The sequence below is a fragment of the Rhincodon typus genome, chromosome 12 (genome assembly GCF_021869965.1).
Source record: "Rhincodon typus isolate 14 chromosome 12, sRhiTyp1.1, whole genome shotgun sequence".
NCBI lineage: Eukaryota > Metazoa > Chordata > Chondrichthyes > Orectolobiformes > Rhincodontidae > Rhincodon > Rhincodon typus.
In genome coordinates, this window is record NC_063343.1 from 63,426,399 (window position 1) to 63,449,364 (window position 22,966).

General features: G+C 40.5%; 1 protein-coding gene across 1 annotated transcript in view; it reads left to right on the plus strand.

Annotated features, from left to right (window-relative positions):
- Positions 1 to 22,966, plus strand: part of mgat4b (alpha-1,3-mannosyl-glycoprotein 4-beta-N-acetylglucosaminyltransferase B) — a gene marked incomplete at its 5' end in the record, with an annotated part of 84,926 nt that overhangs the window by 30,394 nt on the left and 31,566 nt on the right. The window contains 3 exons of the mRNA XM_048603485.1: positions 4,057 to 4,170; positions 6,410 to 6,485; positions 10,034 to 10,148. Coding sequence (XP_048459442.1) covers positions 4,057 to 4,170; positions 6,410 to 6,485; positions 10,034 to 10,148 — 305 coding nt within the window. The remainder of the gene's footprint in view (positions 1 to 4,056; positions 4,171 to 6,409; positions 6,486 to 10,033; positions 10,149 to 22,966) is intronic.

Sequence of the window (22,966 nt, forward strand, 5' to 3'; positions counted from 1 at the left end):
TTAACAGATGCTGCCAGACCTGCTGAGCTTTTCCAGCAACTTTGTTTTTGTTCCTGATTTACAGCATCCATGGTTCTTTTGGTTTTTTTCACTTCAATGTCACATTACTTACATTCACATTTTTTGCTCCCAAGTTCTTCTTGATCTTCCAGGGAAACTTGGTTGATCCTCTTTCAGTCGTCTTACGTTTCTGCCAACTGACTGAGAATTTCATTTCCTCACTTCTTAGAAAGATGAGCTAAATCACTGAAATATTTTCTCCAAATATTTTCTGTCATTCTAACCCATAACCTTTTTAAAAATAAGATTTCTTTCACGTTAAAAAATTGTTTCTTAAATTGCACATTCAATATGATTATTCTTGCTCGTAAAGTCATCATTCGTATGTCTGATGTAGTTGATGCTTTATATGAAATTCTCAGTCATCCACAAAAACGTAGTTTGCAATTGTTTGGACAACCAGCTTTCACTGCATGGATCAATAAGTTCCTATTAGTGTGAGTGTCTCATGACGTTAAAAAAAATTTCAGGTTCTTGTGGAGTTATCCTGTGTTGTTTAGTGAGCTAGCATGATATTTTTCACTGGGTAATCTTTAAAAGTAGATATTTTTAACACTGGGAAGTTTTAACTAGAGACAGCTTAATCTTGATGTGTTCACTTTAAAAATCATCCTCAAGATGTAGTCATCACAACCAAGGGCAAGATTTATTGCCAATCCTCCTTGCCCTTGAGAAGGTAATGGTGAGCTGCCGTGAACCACTTCAGTCTGTGTGGCATAGATACGCGCACAGTGCAGTTTGAAATGGGATCTCGAGGATTTTGACCTAATGATGGTGAAGGAAGGATGATACATTTCTAAGTTAGGATAGTATGTGACTTGGAGGGTGTTCTAATGTAATTGCTGCCCATATTGTTTTAGGTGACAAGGTATGAAAGCAGGTAGTGTGTCTGCCTGCCCACTCCTCTGCAATTTTGAGAGGTGTGGAGAAGGGTAGTTTGGTTTTGGCCAAGTTGAGATCCTTCTGTGGGCATTAATACTTAATTAAGAGCTATATCCTGTTGCTGCTCTGATTTAATGGCTTACTGACCAAAGAATCTCCAGTCTTCAAGCTATTCTTGTAAGTGTAGAATTTTTTGACGACATGTAGCACCTACATATAGTACCCTGTATGACCTCAGGTTGTGCAGAAGTGCATTTCTTTAAATAAAGCACTTTTAGAAGTCTTCCCATTAGGGAACCACAACTGCCATTTATGTGCAACAACTTCCAAAAAGCAGTGATGTGATGATGATCAGATCATCTGACTTTGGTGATGTTGAAGGATAAATATTGACACTGAGAAGAGCTCTGCTTCTGTTTCCAAATAGTGCCGAGGGATTTTGTACTTTTTATTTCAGAGGGCAGGCAGGACTTTGTTTTCAAGTGTCATTTTTCAGAATGAGCAGGGATGCTGAATTCAGTCCAAGTATGAGGAGTCAGACTATCAATGAACAATTGTAAACTAAACCTGTTCAGCCTTGTTTGGGATTGTTGATCAGTCTATCTTTCTGATGATTTAAATAACTCATCTGTATTCAGGCATCAAGTCCCAATTTCTGGTTCATGTATCACTTTTATTGTTGCAACACATTAGGGTCCTCCCACTGTAAGAAAGGGTCAACTCCTGACCTCGAGACATGAGATCTAAGTGGCTGGCTATTTTGAATCCAAGACCGTGTGTAGGACTGTTTCAAAATTTTCAAGTGTAAGCAATTCGTTTGCCAGCAAGTGGGACACTGAGAGACATGCTGATAATCTGCATGCATATGTTCTCATCCAAAGAATTGCTGTTTGCATAAGATCCATTCATATTGCAACAATAAGAATTTTAAACATAGCTTTGTTTTCTAGGAATTTGTTTAAGTAAATGAAAATGTAAGATTCTTCTTTTCTAAATTTTTGATGTTTCATCACCTCCTCTCGCTGGTGTTTGAATGGAAGCATGGCATTTTTAAGTGTCGTTAGGTTTTTGTTTGACATGACCCTGACAGGATAGTCATGTAGAAAATGCAACAAGGAAACTACTCAAATGTATTTATATTCCACGCAAGTCTTCTCCCATTCCATCTACTCCATCTCAGCCTTTCATCAAATATTTCTATTTGCTTTTCTCTTGTGCTGTGGTCTCCTTTGTAAACTAAACAATTTGCTTCAGATGCTTCCTGTATTAGCTTATGCTAACCATCTCGTAAAGGAATTTCCCCTCTTCCTCAATGAATTTAATAGTGACAATGACTCCATTTTATAGATCACCCATGGGTGGGAAAGGAGGCACATGGACTTGTAAATTTAGGGAGTCTATCTGCCTGCCCACGCCTCTTCAATTTTGAGAGTTTGAAAAGGGTCTTTTGGCTTTGGCCAAGTGGGGATCCATAAGTGGACTTTAAGAGCTTTGTCTTGTTGCCTCTGTGATTTAGTGGGTGATGTTTAATGGTTTAAACTTGAGAGCTGTTGGTTAGTTGAAGGCCCTGGTACCTGTCAGAGGCTGTTTCCCCACAGTTTTTCCCTCCTTCCAGATCCACCTTCACCTGTCTCAGTCCGTTACTGCAGGCAAACATACCTGAAAGACAGATCTATGACTGATCTTCACCTGCTTGACCATATTGGCAGTGCCCACTGGTGCTGTAGGTATGCAGAACTGCCAGCCTTGATTGGCTGACAGCTTGATGATGTGTAACTTCTCCCTGGAGACAAGCCGCACCTTGAACCAATTATAGGGCAGACACTCAAAAAAATTGAAGGTGAGCACCTCCACTCTCCACCCCCCCACCAACCAAACGCACATGCACATGCACCACACGCACCAGTGTGCAAGGGGCCTGGCCTCCTCATATAATTCCACCATACTGGGCTTTTGTGTTGCAGTAGTAGTGTCCCTACCTCTGGACGAGGAGGTCCAAGTTAAAATCCTGCCTGTTCCAGAGATGTATAATAACGTCTCTGAACAGGTTGTTAAGAAAATATCTGTAATCCCACCCAGTCTTGTATTTATGGTCCTTAATTTTGGATTCTCCCACAAGTTAACACATTCTCCACAACTCCCCTGATAAAACCCATTGTTAATTTTAAGGCCATCTCTGATATATTCTAAGCCTCAACTTTTCTGAAGAAATATACCTCAACATGTTCAGTCTTTCCAATAGCTCCCATCTTTAAATCCTAGTACCATCCTTAAACCTTTTTTACACTTTCTCCATTGATTCTATGTTCCATTTAAAGTGTAAATATCAGGAATGTAAATGCTTTTATTATCTGGTTAAGCAGGGCTGTAATGTGGACACGTGTGAAGTAGGAAGAATGAAACAATAGGGAATTATGAAAGCAAATGATATGCTCACCAAAAGGGAGTTCAGAGTATGAGTAAGAAAATCTTGCACATAGGACTTGAGGAAGACCATACCTGGAATAATGTGTACAGTTCTAGTTTCCCAAAAAAAGGATGTATTGAGTGAGGGTGCAGCATGATTTGCAAATTTGATTTCATGATGAGAGAGACGCCCTATGGAGGGATTGAGTGGAATAGACCTTTATTGCTTTGAGTGTAGGAGAATAAGAGATGGTCGGGTTGAAATATATACAATTCTTGGGGGACTTGATAGGGTAGATACTAAGAGCCTTTTTCTCCTATCTGAAGATTCAAGAGCCTGGGGTTGTACTCTCAGGATAAGGGGTCAGCAATTGAATGCTGAAATAAGGAAAAATTTCTTCCCACCCAAACATTGCAAATCTTTGGAATTGTCAACCTCAGAGAATCTGAATGCTCAGATATTGAGTATATTCAACACTGGGATGGATTTTGGAACTGAAAGGAATTGGGGGATGTGGAGTTTATGTGGACAGGAATTTTGTAAAATGTTTCCTATGATATTGCAATCCTTCTTCAATTCTGCAATTGGACAACTTTAGAGACCTTTTGGTGTAGTTGTAACTCATGGCATGTGTCATAGAATTAGCTATTTAAATCTTTTCTGTGCAGATCAAACCTTTAATTATTTTAACTTCTTTTTCTCCTCAGATTTCCAAATGAAATTCAGTCGGGTCTGCTTGAAGTCATTGCCCCCTCGGTGAATTACTATCCTGATTTCTCTCATCTGAAAGAAACGTTTGGTGATCCCAAAGAGCGGGTCAGGTAAATCTAGCTGAATCCAAAGAATGTATTTATACTACCAACCTTTGCAGACTTGAGTAAACAGGTGAGAGCGGGAGACAGTGGCATCAGTTTCTAATACATAAATACGACTGATTAATATCTGAAGCCATTGGCTAAAGGTCAAGGTGTACTCCTTGGCTATATCTGGCTAGATTATCCTTAGGATTCCTGATCATGTAAGAATTTCATTGAGGCCCAAGGCCGCCCAACCTCAAAAATAAAAATTTAGCTCGTGGTTGGTGTCTAGCGTTAGTTTTATTTTTGGAGACTGCAAGAATGCAAGTAAGAAAAATAACTCTTGTTTATATCTCGGATTCTCCAGCATCTGCAGTTCCTACTATCTCTTGTTTATATCATGCCATTCATATTCTTGGGATGTCCCAAAGTACTTCGTGGCCAATGAATTTTTATGAAGTACAGAGAGCTATTGTTTGTTTAGGCACACATAGCCAATTTGGTACCACAAGTTCCTTCAAACAGCAAAAAGATAAGTGATCAGTGTAGGATTTTCTTTTTAATACTCTCTTGATACTCTTTAGATTGTTCAGAGACCAGATCAAGGCTTCATACTATTGAACGTTAAAAATTCAAGAGGTTATGGATAGAGATTGACACAACCTTTAAGTCAGCAATGAAATTCAAGCTGTAAATGATTAAAGTGTTCTCCTTCAGGAGACCAAGGAGTTAATCCTCCAGTGACCTTTCAAAGTATTTAACAGCACAAAAGCAGACTATTCAGTGCAGCTGGTCAATGCTGATGACCCATGTAAGCCTCCTCCCACCTGCCTTTATCTAATCCTAGCAACATAACCCTGTGTTCCTTTCTCCTTTGTGTTTATGCATCTCTCCTTAAATGTGTCTGTAGCATTCAACTCCGCGATTCCCTGTGGTAGCAAATTTCACATTAAAGAAGTTTCTCCTACATTCCGTGTTGGATTTCTTAGTGACTGTTTCTTACAAGAATGGGCATAGGTGATATTTTTTCTCTCTTCTCCCCCTCCCCCCTGAACTTCCCCAGTTGCCCTTGAGAAGGTAGTGGTGGTTAGCTACCTTCTTCAACCACTGTAGCGGGTAACACAATGTCAGTACGGAGAGAATTACAGGATTTTGACCAACGACACTGGAAGAACAATAATATAATTCCAAGTCAGGATAGTGTATGACTTGGAGGGGAACTCACAGATGGTTTTTCTACGTACCTGCTGTACTTGTCCTTTGGGATGGAAGTGTTCATGAGCTTGGAAGGTGCTGTTTAGGAGCCTTGGAGAAATTCTGTGGTAGATGGTACACACTGCTGCTACTAAGCATCAGCGGTGGAGAGAAAGGATGCTTGTGGATGTGGTGCCAATTAAGCGGGCTGCTTTGTCCTGCATGGTGTCAAGCTTCGAGTGTTTTTGGAACTGCACTCATCCAGGATATGAGTAAACATCTCCAGCCATACAGCCCTCAATGAGCTCTGCACTCCTTCAATTGTACCCTCTTAACCATCCCTGATTTTCATTGCTTTATTGTTGGCAGCTGTACCTTCAGCTTCCTGAATTCAGGCCCTGAAGCGCACTCTACATGCCTGTCTCCATGTTTTATTTTCAATAACTTAAGATTTGGCCTAGCATTTACTTATCTGCCCTAATATATCCTTATGTAACTCTGTCAAATTTTATTTGATAATCTCCAAAATGCTTTGGGATGGAATGTTGCATGGCAGGTGGATTCAGCAGTGTTTTGTTATGCCTTAAAAACGTTAGTGGCCTGGAAAACTTGTCTTCCATAAAGATTGGGGAGAAGTGGCTTTGTTTTGTTATTCAAGATGATCGTAACTTGGCACCCGAGTGTGGTGCGAATATTACATGCCACATGTCATGCAAAGTGGATTTTCCCTTGGGCTTACAACTGTGGGGTCATGGAGTAGGTCTGGACTACACAGTGTGAATTAATCTGTTGTCTATTTTTGTCTGATTACACTGTCTGATGTTTTGTTGGTTGCACAGTGTAAATGAGAATTGTTACTATAATTGGGCTGCTTTGTTAACAAAGCAGAATGAATGGAGTTGTGATGTAGTTATCGGATGGCTTTTGCAGAACATCTCAAAGCCATTCTCTGCGGTTGAAATCTATAGTTTTACAGTCAGCTACTCTGGAAGGGAGTTCAGAGTGCATCAAGACAGAATGCAGATCTCAATATCAAGAGAGGGACTGGAATATTTTCTTTTCATTTCAGATGGCGAACAAAGCAGAACCTGGATTATTGCTTTTTAATGATGTATGCTCAATTGAAGGGCACATATTATGTACAGGTAAGACAGCTCACACACACTAATTTCTTTGTAACTCCTGCTTTAGAGAAAGCTGGCTTAGTTGGATGAAAATTTTTATTGATCATAGCAAAGCAAGAAACAGGCTCCAGCCCCAAGTAGCAGCTGGTTTATAGTTCGCAGGAACCTTGTGGTCAATTATGTATTGATTTGCCCATTGAAAATGTTTCAGGCAGCAATTAGGTTGTTGCCAAATTGCTAATGTATTAACATTGTTTTTGACAAGCACTTAGCAAGAATCTAAAGTGGTATCCTTTACAAAGAACACCATCTTCAAGCACCAGTGACCCTGTTCGTAGTATTTCAGTGATGTGATTTACAATGTGCCCAGAAGATCTTTACAAAATTCACTTAGTTTTTTTACATTACAAGATGATAGCAATCAGAATGAAACAACACAGCAGAAGACCATTGATCCATTGTGTCTGCTAGCTCTTTGAAAGAGAAATTAGTCCATTTCCCACTACATGCTTCTTGATAGCCCTGCAGGTTTTTCAAATATTAGTACTAATCGTATTTTTTTTTTTGATAGTATTATTATTGAACCTGCTTTAAGGCAGTGCATTCCAGATCATCATAAGACGTTGAGGGAAAAAAAATACTGATTTTTCCCTAAACCTTTTCCCCCTTTGTCAAAATTTTATAAGGTCCCGGGAAATGTTATTGCCTTTGTTTTCTAAATGCAGTGCTTTCTTGGGAAAAGCACTGGTAAGCACTTGATTATTAAGGGGATCAAAGGTTTCAGGGAGAAGGTAGGAGAATGGGATTGGGAAATATATCAGCCAGAATTGCATGGCGGAGCAGACTCGGGATGGGTCGAATGGCTTGATTCTGCTCCTATATCTTATAATCTCATGGTAGTGAAGCACTTGAAACTTAAGAGGAAATTCATAGACACCCTATAAAATATCAATGCCGTTTTACCAGACGCTTTAACCTGAATATCTGAGTTAGGTATTGACCTTTGACTTGATTCATGCTATTACATAAAAGAACATGACTTCAATAAATGCAGCTTTTCTTCAAATACAGAACTTTTCCCACTGCAATTTCATTTCCTTTTAAAAAGACTGCTCTCCCCATATCTATCTTTCCTTTTAAGAAATAGCACAGTCCTGTACCCTCTATAGCTCATCTGACTGTTCTTACTGCTTTCCCTTCATGAGAAAATATGATAAATATGTGGAAAAGAATACAGTATGAAGTCACTAGGCAAATATGGGCCAGTGAATTGCATTTTGAGATAGTAGGAACTGCAGATGCTGGAGAATCCGAGGCAACAAGGTGCAGGGCTGGATGAACACAGCAGGCCAAGCAGCATCATAGGAGCAGAGAGGCCTAGACGTTTCGGGCCTAGACCCTTCATCAGAAAAGGGGGAGGGGAAGGGGGTTTTGAAATAAATAGGGAGAGAGTGGGAGGCGGATAGAAGAGGGATAGAGGAGAGGATAGGTGGAGAGGAAACAAACAGGTCGAAGAGGCGGGGATGGGGCCAGGAGCCTCTCTGCTCCTATGATGCTGCTTGGCCTGCTGTGTTCATCCAGAATTGCATTTTGAATTGTGTTTGGCATAGACAAACAATTTTGTGGAAGCTAGGGAAGTGATTGTTGACATATTTTTATCATCGATAGCCAGGGTGAGATGCTTGAAGACTGGAGATTGGCTAATGTGGTGCCTTTATTTAAGAAAGGTGCTAAGGAAAAACCAGGGAACTATAGGTTGGTGAGCCTGATGTCAATGGTGGGTAAGATATTGGAGGAGAATCTGAGGGACAGGATTTACATGCATTTGGAAAGGCACAGACTGATTAGGAATAGTCAACATGGCTGTGTGTTTGGGAAACTGTGTCTCACTAACTTGATTGAGTTTCTTGAAGTGACAAAGAAGATTGAAGACAGAAAGTTAGTCATTGTCTATATGGATTTCAGGGCATTTGACAAGGTTCTACATGATAAACTGGTTTGTGAGGTTAGAATCCAGGGGGAGCTTGACAATTGGATACAAAATTGGCTTGAAGGTAGGAGACAGAGCGTGGTGGTGGAGGATTGGTTTTCAGACTGGAGGCCTGTGACCATTGTGTATCAAAAGAATCGGTGCTGGGTCCGTTGCTTTTTGTCATTTATATAAATGATTTGGATGTGAATAAAGGAGGTTTTGTTAGTAAGTTTGCAGATGACACCAAAATTGGTGGTGTAGCGGACAGTGAAGAAGGATATCTGAGTACAATGGGACCTTGATCAGATGGGCCAATGGGTTGAGGAATGGCAGGCGGAGTTTAATTTAGATAAATGTGAGGTAAGGCAGGACTTGTACAGTTAACAGTACAACCCTGGGGAGTTTTGCCAAATGAAGGGCGCAGGTGCATAATTCCTTGAAAGTGGAGCCACAGGTAGACAGGTAGGTGAAGAAGGTGTTTGGCATACTTGCCTTCATTGGTCAGTGCATTGAGTAAAGGACTTGGGATGTCATGTTTAATTATACAGGATATTGATTAGGCCACTTTTGGACTACTCCATTTAATTCTGGTCTCCCTGCTGTAGGAAAGATGTTGTTAACTTGAATGGGTTCAGAAAAAATTTACAAGGATGTTGCAGGAATTGGAAGGTTTGAGCTATAAGGAGAGGCTGAATAGGCTGGGGCTATTTTCCCTGGGTGTTAGAGGCTGAGGGGTGACCTTATAGAGGTTTATAAAAATTGTGAGAGGTATGGAGAGGGTGAAGAGCCAAGTTCTTTTACCAGGGTAGGGCAGTCCAAAACCAGATGGCATAGGTTTAGGTGAGAGGGGAGAGATTTTAAAAAGGACCATAGGAGTAGCTTTCATGCAGAGTGTGTTGTGTGTATGGAACAAGCTGCCAGAGGAAGTGGTGGAGGTGGGTACAATTACAACACTTAAAAGACATCTGGACGGGTACATGGATAGGAAGGGTTTAGAGGTAAATGGGCCAAGTGCTGGAAAACAGGACTGGATTAGTTTATAATATCTGGTTGACATGGACAAGTTGGACCGAAGGGTCTGTTTCCGTGCTGTATGACTCTAATTTAGCATAGACTAGCTGAATGGTCCCTTTTCTGCACTATAAAATCCAAAAAAAATGTGAGTAGGCAAATTTAAAATGGTCATCTTGTTAATTTTAATTTCATTTTAATTTGGTTTCAATGGACACAACACCAGAAGGAGTCTAATAACCCATATGGTATTTTTCCAGATGCTCAGTGATTCTTTTGTTCAACGTGCAATCTTTGCCCACCTATGGTTGACTTTTCATTTTGGTCTATGTACAAATCAGGTTTCAGGCTGATACCTGTGCACACATACCTGAACACACAAACAAATACACACATGCATGTAACGAAGTACATGGAATTTTACAGATTCTGCAACAGATCCATGCCAACAGTTTTTTTAAGTTACTGGAATCATGTTAGCAACTAATGTTTCTGTTAAACCTACTGCAGGTAACAGCTGTTAATCATCACACCTATGCAAAGTTATTGACTGAAGTGCGAACTTCTGCTTCCTTTTCACATTTAGTTGGAAGATGATATCGTGGTGAGACCCAATTATTTAAGCACAATGAAGAATTTTGCACTGCAGCAACCATCTGAAGAGTGGATGATCCTGGAATTTTCCCAGCTGGGATTTATTGGTAAGCATTCAGATGAATACTGTCAAAATGAATAAATAGTGAATTGTCTCATCTGAATTTTCTATTCCATTTACAAGCACAAGCTTAGAATAGCCTTCTTGCAATGCCTGATGTACTACTTCAACTACATTTTTAGGGCCAGGCATTAAAAGTAAAATCTTTCGTAAGGGCAGAAGAAATAGGAACAGAAATAGACCATTCAGTCCCTCAAGCCTGCTCTCCCATTAACTAGCATCATGTTTGAACTTTATGTATATACTGTCTCTCACCCCATCCCTACATCTTTTAATTCCCTCTGTGTCTAAAGCTCTTTCAGTCTCGGTCTTAAATGTACTTGACATCAGTGTAGCCGTCCCTTCTGAGTTAGAGAAATCTGAAGAATCACAACCTTCTGAGTAAATACAGTTTCCTCAGCCCTAAATGGCCACCTTTCTTATTTTAGAACTCTTATTTCTTGTTCTAAAATCCAAAGATGTGCAGGTTAGGTGGAATTGGCCATGCTAAATTGCCCATAGTGCCCACAGATGTGCAGGTTAGATGGATTAGCCATGGGACATGTGGGGTTATAGGGACAGGGTAAGGGGGTGGGTCTGGATGGGATGTTCTTTGGAAGGTCAGTATGGACTCGATGGGTCAAATGGCCTGCTTCCACACTAGGGATTTTATTATCCCAAACTCTCCTGTCAAGGGATTTAACACCCAACACTGAAACAATAATGAAAGGAATGTTGTTACATTTTTTGGACAGAATAATAAAGAAATAACCCATATATTTGTCGATTCTTTCATGGACTGAAGATGTCCTAAAGTGCTTTACATACTTTAAAGTATAGTAATGGTTGACATGGAGGAATGGTGGCAGCCAGTTTGTGCTCAGCAAGTTCCCAAACACAACAATGAGGTAATGGCTCGATAATCAGTTTAAGATATTGCATTGTCCTATGATTCTATTAGGTCGGGGCAAAATTGGCCAAAAAACCAGGGGAAAATGCCACTGTTTTTCTTTGATTAGTGCAGTGAAAACCTCTGCATTCGCATGAGAGAGCAGATGGGAACTTGATTGTAATATTTCATCTGAACGGTGTCAACGCTGTCTGTGTGGCAGTCACTCAGAGCTTTACTGGGAACATTGGCCTCAATTCTGTGCTCAAATCCCTGAAATGGGGCTTAATCGAGCACCTTCTGACTCCAAGGTGAGAGTGATATCCAGTGAACCCCAGCTGAAATGGAGAGCTCCTGACATTTTTCATTTACAGTTATAGAAACATACAGCACTGAAACAGACCCTTTGGTTCAATTCATCCATATCAATCAGATATTCTAAATTAATCTAGTCCCATTTGCCAGCATTTGACCCATATCCCTCTAAACCCTTCCTATTGAGATACTCATCCAGATGCCTTTTAAATATTGTAATTGTACTAACCTTCACCACCACCTCTGGCAGCTCATTTCATACAAGCACTACCCTCTGCGTGAAAAAGTTGCCCCTTAGGTCCCTTTTAAATCTTCTCCCCTCTCACCTTAAACCTAAACCTAATACCTCTAGTTTTGGGCTGCCCTACTCTGGGGGAGGAAAACTACCTTGGCTATTCACCGTATCCATGCTCCTCGTGATTTTATAAACCTCTGTAAGGTCACCCCTCAGCTTCCAACGCTCCGGGGAAAATAGCCCCAGCCTATTCCACCTCTCCCTGTAGCTCAAATTCTCCAACCCTGGCAACATCCTTTTAAATCTTTTCTGAACCATTTCAAGTTTCACAACATTTTTCCTACAGCATTCCCATTTCTTCATCCTTTTGGAATTAATTTCTTTCTGTGTTACATGCTTTACAATCTTGAATGCTGCCATGTTTTCACCAATGTAAGAAAAATGATTTTATGTTGCTTTTTTTATGTATTGTCAAGGTACAGTATCTGTGGATTTGTTTCGACCTGGTAACATTCCACTCAAAGCCACAGTGTTAACCTTACAGGTGTAGAAAATTGTATGGCGCTAGGTTTTTTCTTGAAAAGCAATATAATTTTTGGCGCAGATCACAACGTGAGGAAGTGTTGGATAGACAGCTTTGTTCAAAGTAGTCAGGGCAGCCCTTAATTCTAGCACATTGGTCACCAAACCCAGCTGGCTTCCTTCCTTCCTGGCATGAAGCAGAGCACTAAAATTTGGAACGCTGTTCCAGGAGACACACAACAAAAATCTGTCAGGAAGATACAATGAGATTTGCTTTTTGTCCATTAGCTCTTGAGGTCCCAAGTGATTATCAGTAGGTCTTCCTGCCCATACTGTGGGGGGGAAAAAACCTCTAGGATATGATGTGGCTGGAATTGGCCAAATAAGAGATATGAAATAGGGAAGGAAATGCTCCGAGATGTTTATTGAAGACATTCTTGTTGTGTTGTAGGACAAGCTGTTGCCAATCAGATATGATCCTGTTAAATAGGAAGAAATGTTATCGGACCTATTCCTCCTACTGTCCCTATACTCTGAAAGTTTTGTTTGCTTTTAAAGGGTGTGTTTGCTGTTTAGTTGTGGATGGGGAGCATTTTATTGTGATATCTGAGCAACAACATTTAAATCTGTGTTTTTGTGTAGACCAATTTGTTTTTCAAACGCATGTCAAATCTTTTGAAAGTCAGGGAGGCTGTTGAATTTCCTAAACCTGATTCTGATCCTATATTTGGGGATACTTCCTGCCTCAGTCCCTGAACAGTTAAGGAAAGAGTCTAATAAGCTGTGTTCCTGTGAAATGAACCACACTGATGCCTTAACAGTATTACTTGAATTGGTTGAACTATTCTAAATATCCTTGTAGCTGGTAAACTATTACATTAATGAGATAATTAACTCAAAATGATTTTGGGAAGTCTTTAATATCTGAATGAGATTTTATACATGCTGTAATGTTCATGTTTGCTAAGCAGTCCTATATTTTCTAAATGGTTTTATACTGATTTTTTAAAAAATGTATAAAATAGATTTAATATTTGGGTAGTTGAAAGTCTATTGATTATGTAATTGAATAATAAAATGTTCAGGCTCATGATAGCTGTGATGGATTGATTTTGTTTATTGTGTGGCTACTGTTTTATAAGCTAGTGTGCTCATGTCGTCTTGATTAAATCCTAGTTTCTTTTGATTATATTTTCCATTCCCTATATCTGCAATTTGCCCAACTAGTGAACCTTTATTCGGAGATAATTCAATAATTCCACTGGTTTTCTAGTGTAAAGGATCTAATTAAAAACAATGTGTGTCCACTATGTCCAAATTGGCATCACTGTCTGTATTGGGAATCCAGCCTATTTATAACTTGTTGCTAGATCAGAGTGCTAAGAACTTGCATTTAAACGGCATCTTTAACAATCATCCCAATTTGGTTCACAGAGATGTCATCAAATGGGAATTGCTACCAATGAACATAGTTTTTGGCCACCAGCCTTAAAAGTCTTGGTTGAAGGCACAGGTTTTAGAAATATCCTGGAAAAATAAGAGGCAGGGAGGTTTGGAATAATTTATTGGAGGTTTGAGGAAAAAAAAATGAATGGCTACAATAGTAGATTAAATGGGAGCATGCTTAAATGGAGCATTAACACTGGAATAGACTAATTGGCCCACTTCAGGGCCCTGTATCCTATGTAATTGTACAGGAGGAGTCTAACTGGTCCATCATGATGAATACTTGGCTCTTTGAAAGAGCTATCCAATTAGTTCTATTCCCCTACGCTTTCCACAAGTCTTTTTTTTCCCTGTTTAAAATATATATATCCAATTATCCTTTGTAAGTTCTTATTAAATCTGTTTGTGGGCAGTGCCTTCCAGGGCATAACAATCTGCTATGTAATGAAAGACTTTACACATCTATCTATTTATTTTGCCGGTTACCTTAAATCTGACTCATTTTGTAACTGACCCACCTACCACTGGAAACAGTTTCTCCCTATCCATTCTGTAAAGGTATCAGTTGTGGCTTGGTTGGTAGCATATTGACCACAAAGCTTTCTGATTCAGAGACCAAAGACTTAATCACAAAAAACGAGGTGCTGCCTTACGGATGAGATGCTATGCATCCCCACTCAGGTTGAGGTGATTCCTGTTGCACAATTTTGAGGAAGAGCAGGGAATTATCCCCCATGTCCTGGCTAATATTTATTCCTAAATCATCACAAAACTATATCAAGTAGTTATGATTAACCACTTGTTCTCACATTGTTGTTTGTGGTAAATTGCTGGGCACAAATTTGCTGCTGCATTTTGTATGTTACAGCAGGGACTACATTTCTCGAGACCGCTCACCAGTCCTGTTCTTGTCTCAGGATGTTGATAATAGACTCATAGAGAACAGACCCTTCAGTCCAACCAGTCCATGCTGAACATAATCTCAAACTTAACTAGTCCCATCTACCTGATCCGGGCCCATGTCCCTCCAAACACTTCTTACTCATGTACTTATCCAAATGTTTGTTTTTAAATATTGTAATTGTACCCACTTATCATAGATCATCATAGAATTCCTACAGTGTGGAAACAGGCCCTTTGCCCAACAAGTCCACACTGACCCTCGGAGCATCCCACCCAGACCCATCCCCCTATAACCCACCTAATCTACACATCCCTGAACAGTATGGGCAATTTAGCATGGCCAATCCACCTAGCCTGCACATCTTTGGACTGTGGGAGGAAACCGGAGCACCCGGAGGAAACACGTGCAGACACTGGGAGAATGTGCAAATTTCACACAGCCACCGAGGGTGGAATCGAACCCAGATCTCTGGCGCTGTGAGGTGCCATGTTTAATTTGGGAATGAGTTTAAAACAGTCCAGAGAGTTCCTGAGTCAGAGCTTGGCATTTACGAAAATGATTTGAAGCTCTTCATAACTCGTGGCAAGATGGTGGCAACTAGATAAATAGAACTTAAGTAATGTGCTCCTAAATTCCTATCTGTCAGCTCAGTGGTGACGACAGCAGAATCTTCTGGACCATGAGGAGGTAAAATAAGAGATGGGAAGAATGAGGCTGGATGGTGGCATCCCAATTACTGCCACCTTCCCACTTCCACTGGAATTAGGTTGTAGGCACAAAGATCCATTGTCAGCCTTCCCACTTGCACTGCTAATTGAGACCCTTCAGTGACCAACTGAAGACGTCTAAAGGGCCTTGGCCTTCCACAGCTGACAGGCAGGAGGTGATGAGGGGAGACCTCTCCATCAAAGAGCGTCAGTGCATGATTGGGGCTGTTCACGTTGGGTAGGGAGGTGGCCACTGAGAGCCCACCCCCATCCTTGTCACCCCCTTTCCTCTGACACCACAACCACCAATCTTGGAAACACGCACATTCTGCGTGCACCTATGTAAAAACACATCGACACATGCATATCTACATGCACACACAAGCGTGCACAACTACATGCATGCACACATATATGACAGATGCACTTACCTATATACGCACGCACACATACCGACATGGTCACATGCATGCATGCATGCACACCTACACACCGATGCATATATCCACACCTGACCTCACTTCTGAATCCTGGGACTCCAGGGTTATTTTCCTGGCTGCAACCATAGCCTTCTATCCAGCACTGTCAAGGGAGGAGGGACCCCCGACCCCAGAGACTGCAGAACCACCTGACTGACAGAGGTAGGATCTTGCGGTGTGAGTCTGATGCTGGTTTTCCATCACTAACAGAAGATTCTGTCTTCAGTGTCCAAATCAGTTCTGTCCACTGTTTTCAGTGCTATGTTGGCTTTAATGTAGTGGCTGTGTTGCAGGGCTAAAATTTCAATGGCCTGACAAAAGGAATTCCTGTGACTATAGAAATTGAAGAAAGAAGTAGGGAGTTCTGCTGATAGGGTGAGATTCAATAAGGCAGCAGGAAGCTCGTTTAGGGTACAAAAATCCAGCACAGATTTGTTGGTCCACATGTTTCTATGCTGTGCCTCCTATTTGGTCTGGTCCCTTGAGATATCTGTACCATGTACTCCACCAGTTTATGGGATGTGAATTGTTAGCAAGCTATCAGCAGTCAGTATCTTTGTTCCTGATGAGGGATTTCCTTTCAATGCCTCCTACTCCTAGTTTTGTGTTTCTGTTTTTTCCTGTTAATTTGATCTCGTGTATTTAACCAGTCAAGGAGAGTTCTTTGCCTCAGCCTGTTACATGTTCAAGAAGATTTATGAACTCAGGTGTTGAGTGTATCGAGTGTGAAATTGTTTCATTCACTGTAAGTGTGCTGCCTGAGGTTGCCTAATGAATATACATTAGGAACATAAGAAAAGAAATGGGCCATTCATCCTCTCGAGCTTATACTGTCAATCAGTTAGATCATGGCTAATTGCAACTTCATTTTCCTGTCCTAGCTCCACATCCCTTAGTATTCATGCCCCAAAATCTCTTCTCAAAAATTGCTGTTGATTGCAGCATCCACAGCCTTTTGGGTGAGTGGGTTTCAAGCTTCCACTACTGTGTGCAAGAAAGAGAACGCTGATCTAATTTCTAAATAGCCTAACTGCAAATATTCAATAGGAGCGGAAGTAGTCCATATACTAAGAACATGACTGATCTACTGGTGTTTTGAATTCCACGTATCCAATCACATTTGATTCTCTTGCCTGCAATAATCTATCTACCTCCAACTTGAAAATCTGCAATGACCCTGCCTTTACCACCTTCTGAGCCAGAGGATTCCAAAGTTGCACAAACCTCTGAGAAAAATATTCTCATCACAGTCCTCAAAGGTCCCTAATATTAAAACAGTGCCCCTTAGTTCTGTGCTCATCTGCAAGAGGAAACGTCCTCTCTGTGTCTACCTTGTCAAGTCTCCCCTCACTCCTCCTACGCTAAGGGGAAATTCAGCCCAGTCTATCCAACCTGTCTTCAGAAGACAATCTGCTCCAGATATCAATTAAGTAAACCTTCTCTGAACTGCCTGCAATGTGTTTACGTCCTTCCTTAAATACAGAGACTAAAACTGCGTACCATAGGGCCATTAAATAGAGGGCCGGATGTAAGCCATTCTGCCTATCAAGTCCGCTCCACCACTCAATGAGATCATGGCTGATCTGATAATCCTCAACTTTCCTGCCTTTTCCCCATAACCCTGACTCCTTTCCTGATTAAAAATCTGTCCGACTCAGCCTTGAAAATACTTAATAACCCAGGCACCACAGCCCTGCACAATAAAGAATTCTTTAGATTCACTACCCTCTGAGAGAATAAATTCCTCCTGGTCTGAGTTTTAAATGGGTGATCCCTTATCTTAAGATTATGCCCCCTGGTGTTAGAGTCCCCCAAAACTTTTTCCCATCAACCCTGGCAAGTCCCTGAAGAATCTTGCATGTTTTAATCAAGTCATCTCTTATTTTTCTAAACTCCAATGAGTACTGGTGCAATCTACTCCACCTCTCTTCATAAAACAGTCCCTCGTTATCTAGTATCAGCCTAGTGAACCTTCTCTAAACTATTTCCAATGTCAGTATAACTTTTCTTACGTAAGATGCCCAAACTGTTTGCAGTATTCCAGCTGTGGGTTGACTAATGCCAAGTATTATTTTAGCAAAACTTCTCTTTTTCTTATCATTTTTAATTTTTTTAAGAATGGAGTTTTCAAGGATTCTGGTTTTTTTTTTCTGGATTGCTTGCTGTGGTTTCCATCTCTACCACCTGCCCCAGTGCTCCAACCTGGCAAGGTCTCTGCAATTTTGACTCTATGACCCTAATTTTATTCATCCCACCATTGGCAGCTGTATTTTCAATTGGCAATGTCCACCCTAAGTTATTTCACCTCTTTCTCTTCCTTTTAAGATGCCGTTTAAAATCCACCTCATTAAATATTCTAATATGTCCATTTTTAGCTGCTAATGCTTGTGTGACATATCTTTGAATGTTGTACAATGCTAAATATAATGCAAATTCCTGATATGGCAAGGGCTTAATCTATCATTCCCAGAAATTGCAGGACAGTGTGAGATGTGGCAGACTTCTCCCTCAGCTATGCATTTTGAAGTTGTGAAGAGCCCAAGCTGCTCAAAGCATTTCCCTCTGACACACATGATCAGTTTTAGCGTTCAGCGATTAAACTTCACCACCAACTTGCATGACTCGGATGGCTCAGTGAGCCATTCATTTGGGTGCAAACAATGTGCTGCAGGGGATAAATGGGTTACGTACAAGCAGCTTTCTTTGTAAGATGTGTAGCACACCTCAATCTTTAAGAGACTGTGTAATGCAGCCAGCCAAACATGCATAGGAAATCATAATTAAGGGGAAACATTGCTTGCCACTATCTGCCCTAAAAGATGTAGGTGATCCTTTAGCTCAGAAAAATCAGACAATTGGATATACAAGAAATATGTTATTGGAATAGTGATGTTTGAGTTTTTATCCTATCCCTTTTGAGTTGATTTGTTTCACAATTGTCACATGTACCTACGTACAGTGAAAAGTATTGCTTTGTGTGCTGTACAGGCAGATGATACCACACAAAGTGCATAAGGGTAATAGAACAGAGTGAGGAATACAATTTTACGGCTGCAAGGAAGATGCACAAAGTGCAAGATCGACATTAAATTTGAAACTTGAGCAGTCCATTCAGAAGTCTAATAACAGTGGGGAAGAAGCTGTTCTTGAATCTTTTGGTAGATGTGCTTAAGCTTGGAAATGCTTTGAGAATTTGTCTTAAGATTTCACAAATCAGGAAATAAAGGCTGGTTGTGATTGTGTGAAAAGTGGCCATAAAACTGTTTGGATGGTCATAAAAATGCTAATGTCCATGAGGGAAGGAAACCTACCATACTTAGACTGGGCCTCAACATGACTCAATTCCACCACTAGCCTGCATGATACAAAGGTGGTCCAGTGAGACATTCTGTTGTTTAATGAGACACACAATGAATGAGAGCCTCATCATTGACATCAATATACTGAGAATGAAAAAGATATGTCTACCTGCAGCCTGACTGGGCCACTATTCATCTTGAATGTGACTTCATGGGATGAAATTAAACCAATGTGTCTACATGGCCCAGCATCATATTAACTTCAATCTTCCTTGCAATAAATAGGGAATTGCTTCACTGTCTGTGGTGCGAATTTGAGTTGGACTTGGTTTGTTATTTGGCACTGCTGAGCTATACTTAGATTAGGTCCATTGAGTCTCTAATTAAATATAATACTTGTAAAGTTGCTAGTTTTATGTTGATCAAGTCAGCGCTGCATAGTCTTTATGACTCTTAGTGACGTAAAATGTTTTTCAATGTGAAATAAAAAATGATTACAACATTAGGAGAACAGCTGGAGGTATGTCTTAGGAATTAACAGCAGCTGTTTCTTTGTTTTAAAGTAATGAACAAGTATAATGTATTTGACACTAATATGTACAAGTACAGCAAAAAATACCAAATATGATGTATATTTAATCTCTATATTGAGAGTCTATCAAAATAATGCACAAATTTGCTTTCAAGAATAGATTTTTCAAGAGTGGACAACTGATTCATTATTCACTAATTGTAATTTTTATTAAATGTTCTAGAGGTTATCTGCGTTCCTAAGTCTCATAATAATCCTTTCTTTACTCCACCATGCCTATCCCTCTTTTTCTGCTCTATCCTTATAACTTCTCCACTTCATCCCAAACATTGCATTTGATTCTGGCTTATTGGACACTTACCAAACTTTCAGCAGAATATTAGTGGTCATACCTTCAACTGTTAAGTCTCATACCCTTTGTCACCCTCCCTAATTTGATAGAGATACGACAGCAGTTTTGGATGAATTCAGTTGTGAGCTGAGCACTGTTTCAATCATTGTTAGAGAATGTATTTTAACATCATAAAGGAATAGGAGTAGGCCTCTTGAGCTTGCTCTGCCTTTCAGTAGGATCGTGGCTGATCTGACACACGTTACATACACTTACGTACACACCCCCATAACCCTTGGTTCCCCTACTGATCAAGAATCTATTTCAGCCTTAATTATACACAAAGACTCTGGTCCCAAAGCTCTCTGTGGCAAGGAGTTCCAAAGATGCTCAACCATCTGAGAGAACAAATTCCTCCACATCTCAGTCTAAAATCAGCGCTCCTTAGTTTTGAGAGTATGCCCTCTGATTCTAGACTCTCCCATGAGGGGAAATATCCTCTCAGTATTTACCCTGTCCAGCCGCTTAAGTATCCTATATGTCTCAATGAGATCATTTCTCATTCTTCTAAACTCCAATGTAGAGCCCCAATCTGTTTAACCTTTGCTCATAAGGCATTCGCTCCCTACCAAAGATCATCCTGGTGAACTTTCTGTGAACTGCCTCCAGTGAAATAGTACCTTTTCTGAAGTAAAGGGACCAAAACTGCTCTCAGTACTCCAGGTGTGGTCTCACGAGCACCTTGTTCAGTTGTGGCAAGTTTTATTACACAAGGAAACAGATGTGTTTACATATTTGCGTGCTTAAGCCCGGGTCAAAAAAGAAACAGGATAACGGAGATTTAGTAGTATTCCTGTATTTGGTACTCTGATTTTAGTACTTTGGATTCTTTCAGGTTTGGATTCACTCTTAATCTTCCTCTGTTGATTTGAGATCCATCGATGTCTTTAAAATGCCTTAGGCTTTCATATATTAAAAGCACCGTTTAAATATTTTGAAGCACAGAAGTATGTTTTGCCTGGCAGGTTTATATCAGTCTTCTGTCACACATGGTCAGAAGTCACATGACACCAGGTTATTGTCCAACAGGTTTATTTGAAATCACAAGCTTTCGAAGCATTGCCCCTTCATCAGGTGACGTGAAGAAAAGCATACAAGCACAGAATTTATAGGCAGAGAGATCAATGGGCAAAGAGATCAAAAGACCATACAAATGGTGTGAGTGGAATGTCTATAGGCTGAATATTAAGTCTCTGCAGGTCTTCAAAAGTGTTAGATGCTGTGAGTAAAGTGTAAACAGCCAAATTGCAAGTGAAGGGGATGACCTATAATCCAATTAATTGAGGCAGAGATAATTGTGAAAAATCTAAAAATAAGGTGGTTCTGGAGACAAACCAAATGGCTGAAATAACATGATTCGTGTAAGAGTCACATCCTGAGGGTCTAACCAAAGTAACAATAATCCAAAACTGTACAAACTAATTAAGGTAGAGAGATCATAACAAATTTTCAAGGTGATGGTACCACCTTCATAACTTGATAACCAAACCTTAAATGGACCATTGTTTGCAGCTAACTATCCCAGCCTTCAGGATAACATCGATCACAACACCACACAGCCCTGCCACGGCAACCTCGGTAAGACATGCCAGATCATTGACATAGATACTACCATCACATGTGGGAACACCACCCACCATGTACACAGCAGAGCCTCATGACTGGGCCAATGTTGTCGATCTCATACACTGCAGGCAAGGATACCTCGAGGCTTGGTACATTGGCGAGACCAAGCAGATGCTGCAGCAATGGATGAATGGACACCCCACAACAATTGCCAGACAGGAGTGTCCTCTCTCAGTTGGGAAACACTTCAGCGGACAGGTCCACTCTCACCATTTGTATGATCTTTTCATCTCCTTGCCCATTGATCTCTCTGCCTGTAAATTCTGTGCCTGTATGCTTTTCTTCACTTCACCTGATGAAGGGGCGGTGCTCAAAAGCTTGTGATTTCAAATAAACCTGTTGGACAACACTTTAGGACATTTAGCCTCTGATCTTCGGGTAAACGTCTTCCAAGGCAGCCTTCGAGATACACCACAACGCAGAATCGCCGAGCAGAAACTGATAGCCAAGTTCCTTCCCTATGAAGATAGGCTCAACTGTGATCTTGGGTTCATGTTGTGCTACATGTAACCCAACCATACTGTTGTATATTTGGAAAATCATCTTCTATCCTGTTTTAACACCATCGCCTTGATAACTTATGATCTCTCTACCTTAATTAGTTTGTACAGTTTTGGATTACTTGTTACTTTGATTAGACCCTTGGCATGTGACTCTTGTATCTATCAGGCTATTCTAGTCATTTAGATTGTCTCCAACACCACCTTATTTTTAATTTTTTGCAATTATCTTTCTGCCTCCATTAATTGGATTATAGGTCATTCCCTTCACCTACTATTCAGCTGTTGACACTTTGACACTTTACTCACACCTTCTGACACTTTTGATCACCTGCAGAGACTTATTATTCAACCTATAGACACTTCACTCACACCATTTGTATGATCTTTTGATCTCTCTGCCTTCAAATTCTGTATGCTTTTCTTCACTTCACCTGATGAAGGAGCAGTGCTCCGAATGCTTGTGATTTCAAATAAACCTATTGGACTATAACCTGATGTCATGTGACTTCTGTCCACCCCAGTCCAACACTGGCACCTCCACATGATGGCTGTCACACATGAACCTATTTCTTTCTCATCTCACCTAATTACGTATGCTCCTGTTCCTTTGTCTTTCATGCGCTTTCTTGTGCATTCCCTTTCACGTGCTTTCTTTTGCTTTCTCTGTGCCAATCGCCTGTGCAACCTGTTTAGCAAGTTCCTTACTCACGCTATTTTTCTGGAAAATGTTTGATTCATTTGGCAATTTTCTCACCCTGCAAAGATCGGAAGTTTTTTTTAAAAATTTATTCACTCAGATGTGGACGTTGCTGGCACGATCAGCATCTGTTGTCTATCCTAACTTCCCTTGAACTAGAGATAGTAGGAACTGCAGATGCTGGAGAATCCGAGACAACAACGTGCAGAGCTGGATGAACACAGTAGGCCAAGCAGCATCATAGGAGCAGAAAGGCTGATGTTTCGGGCCTAGACCCTTC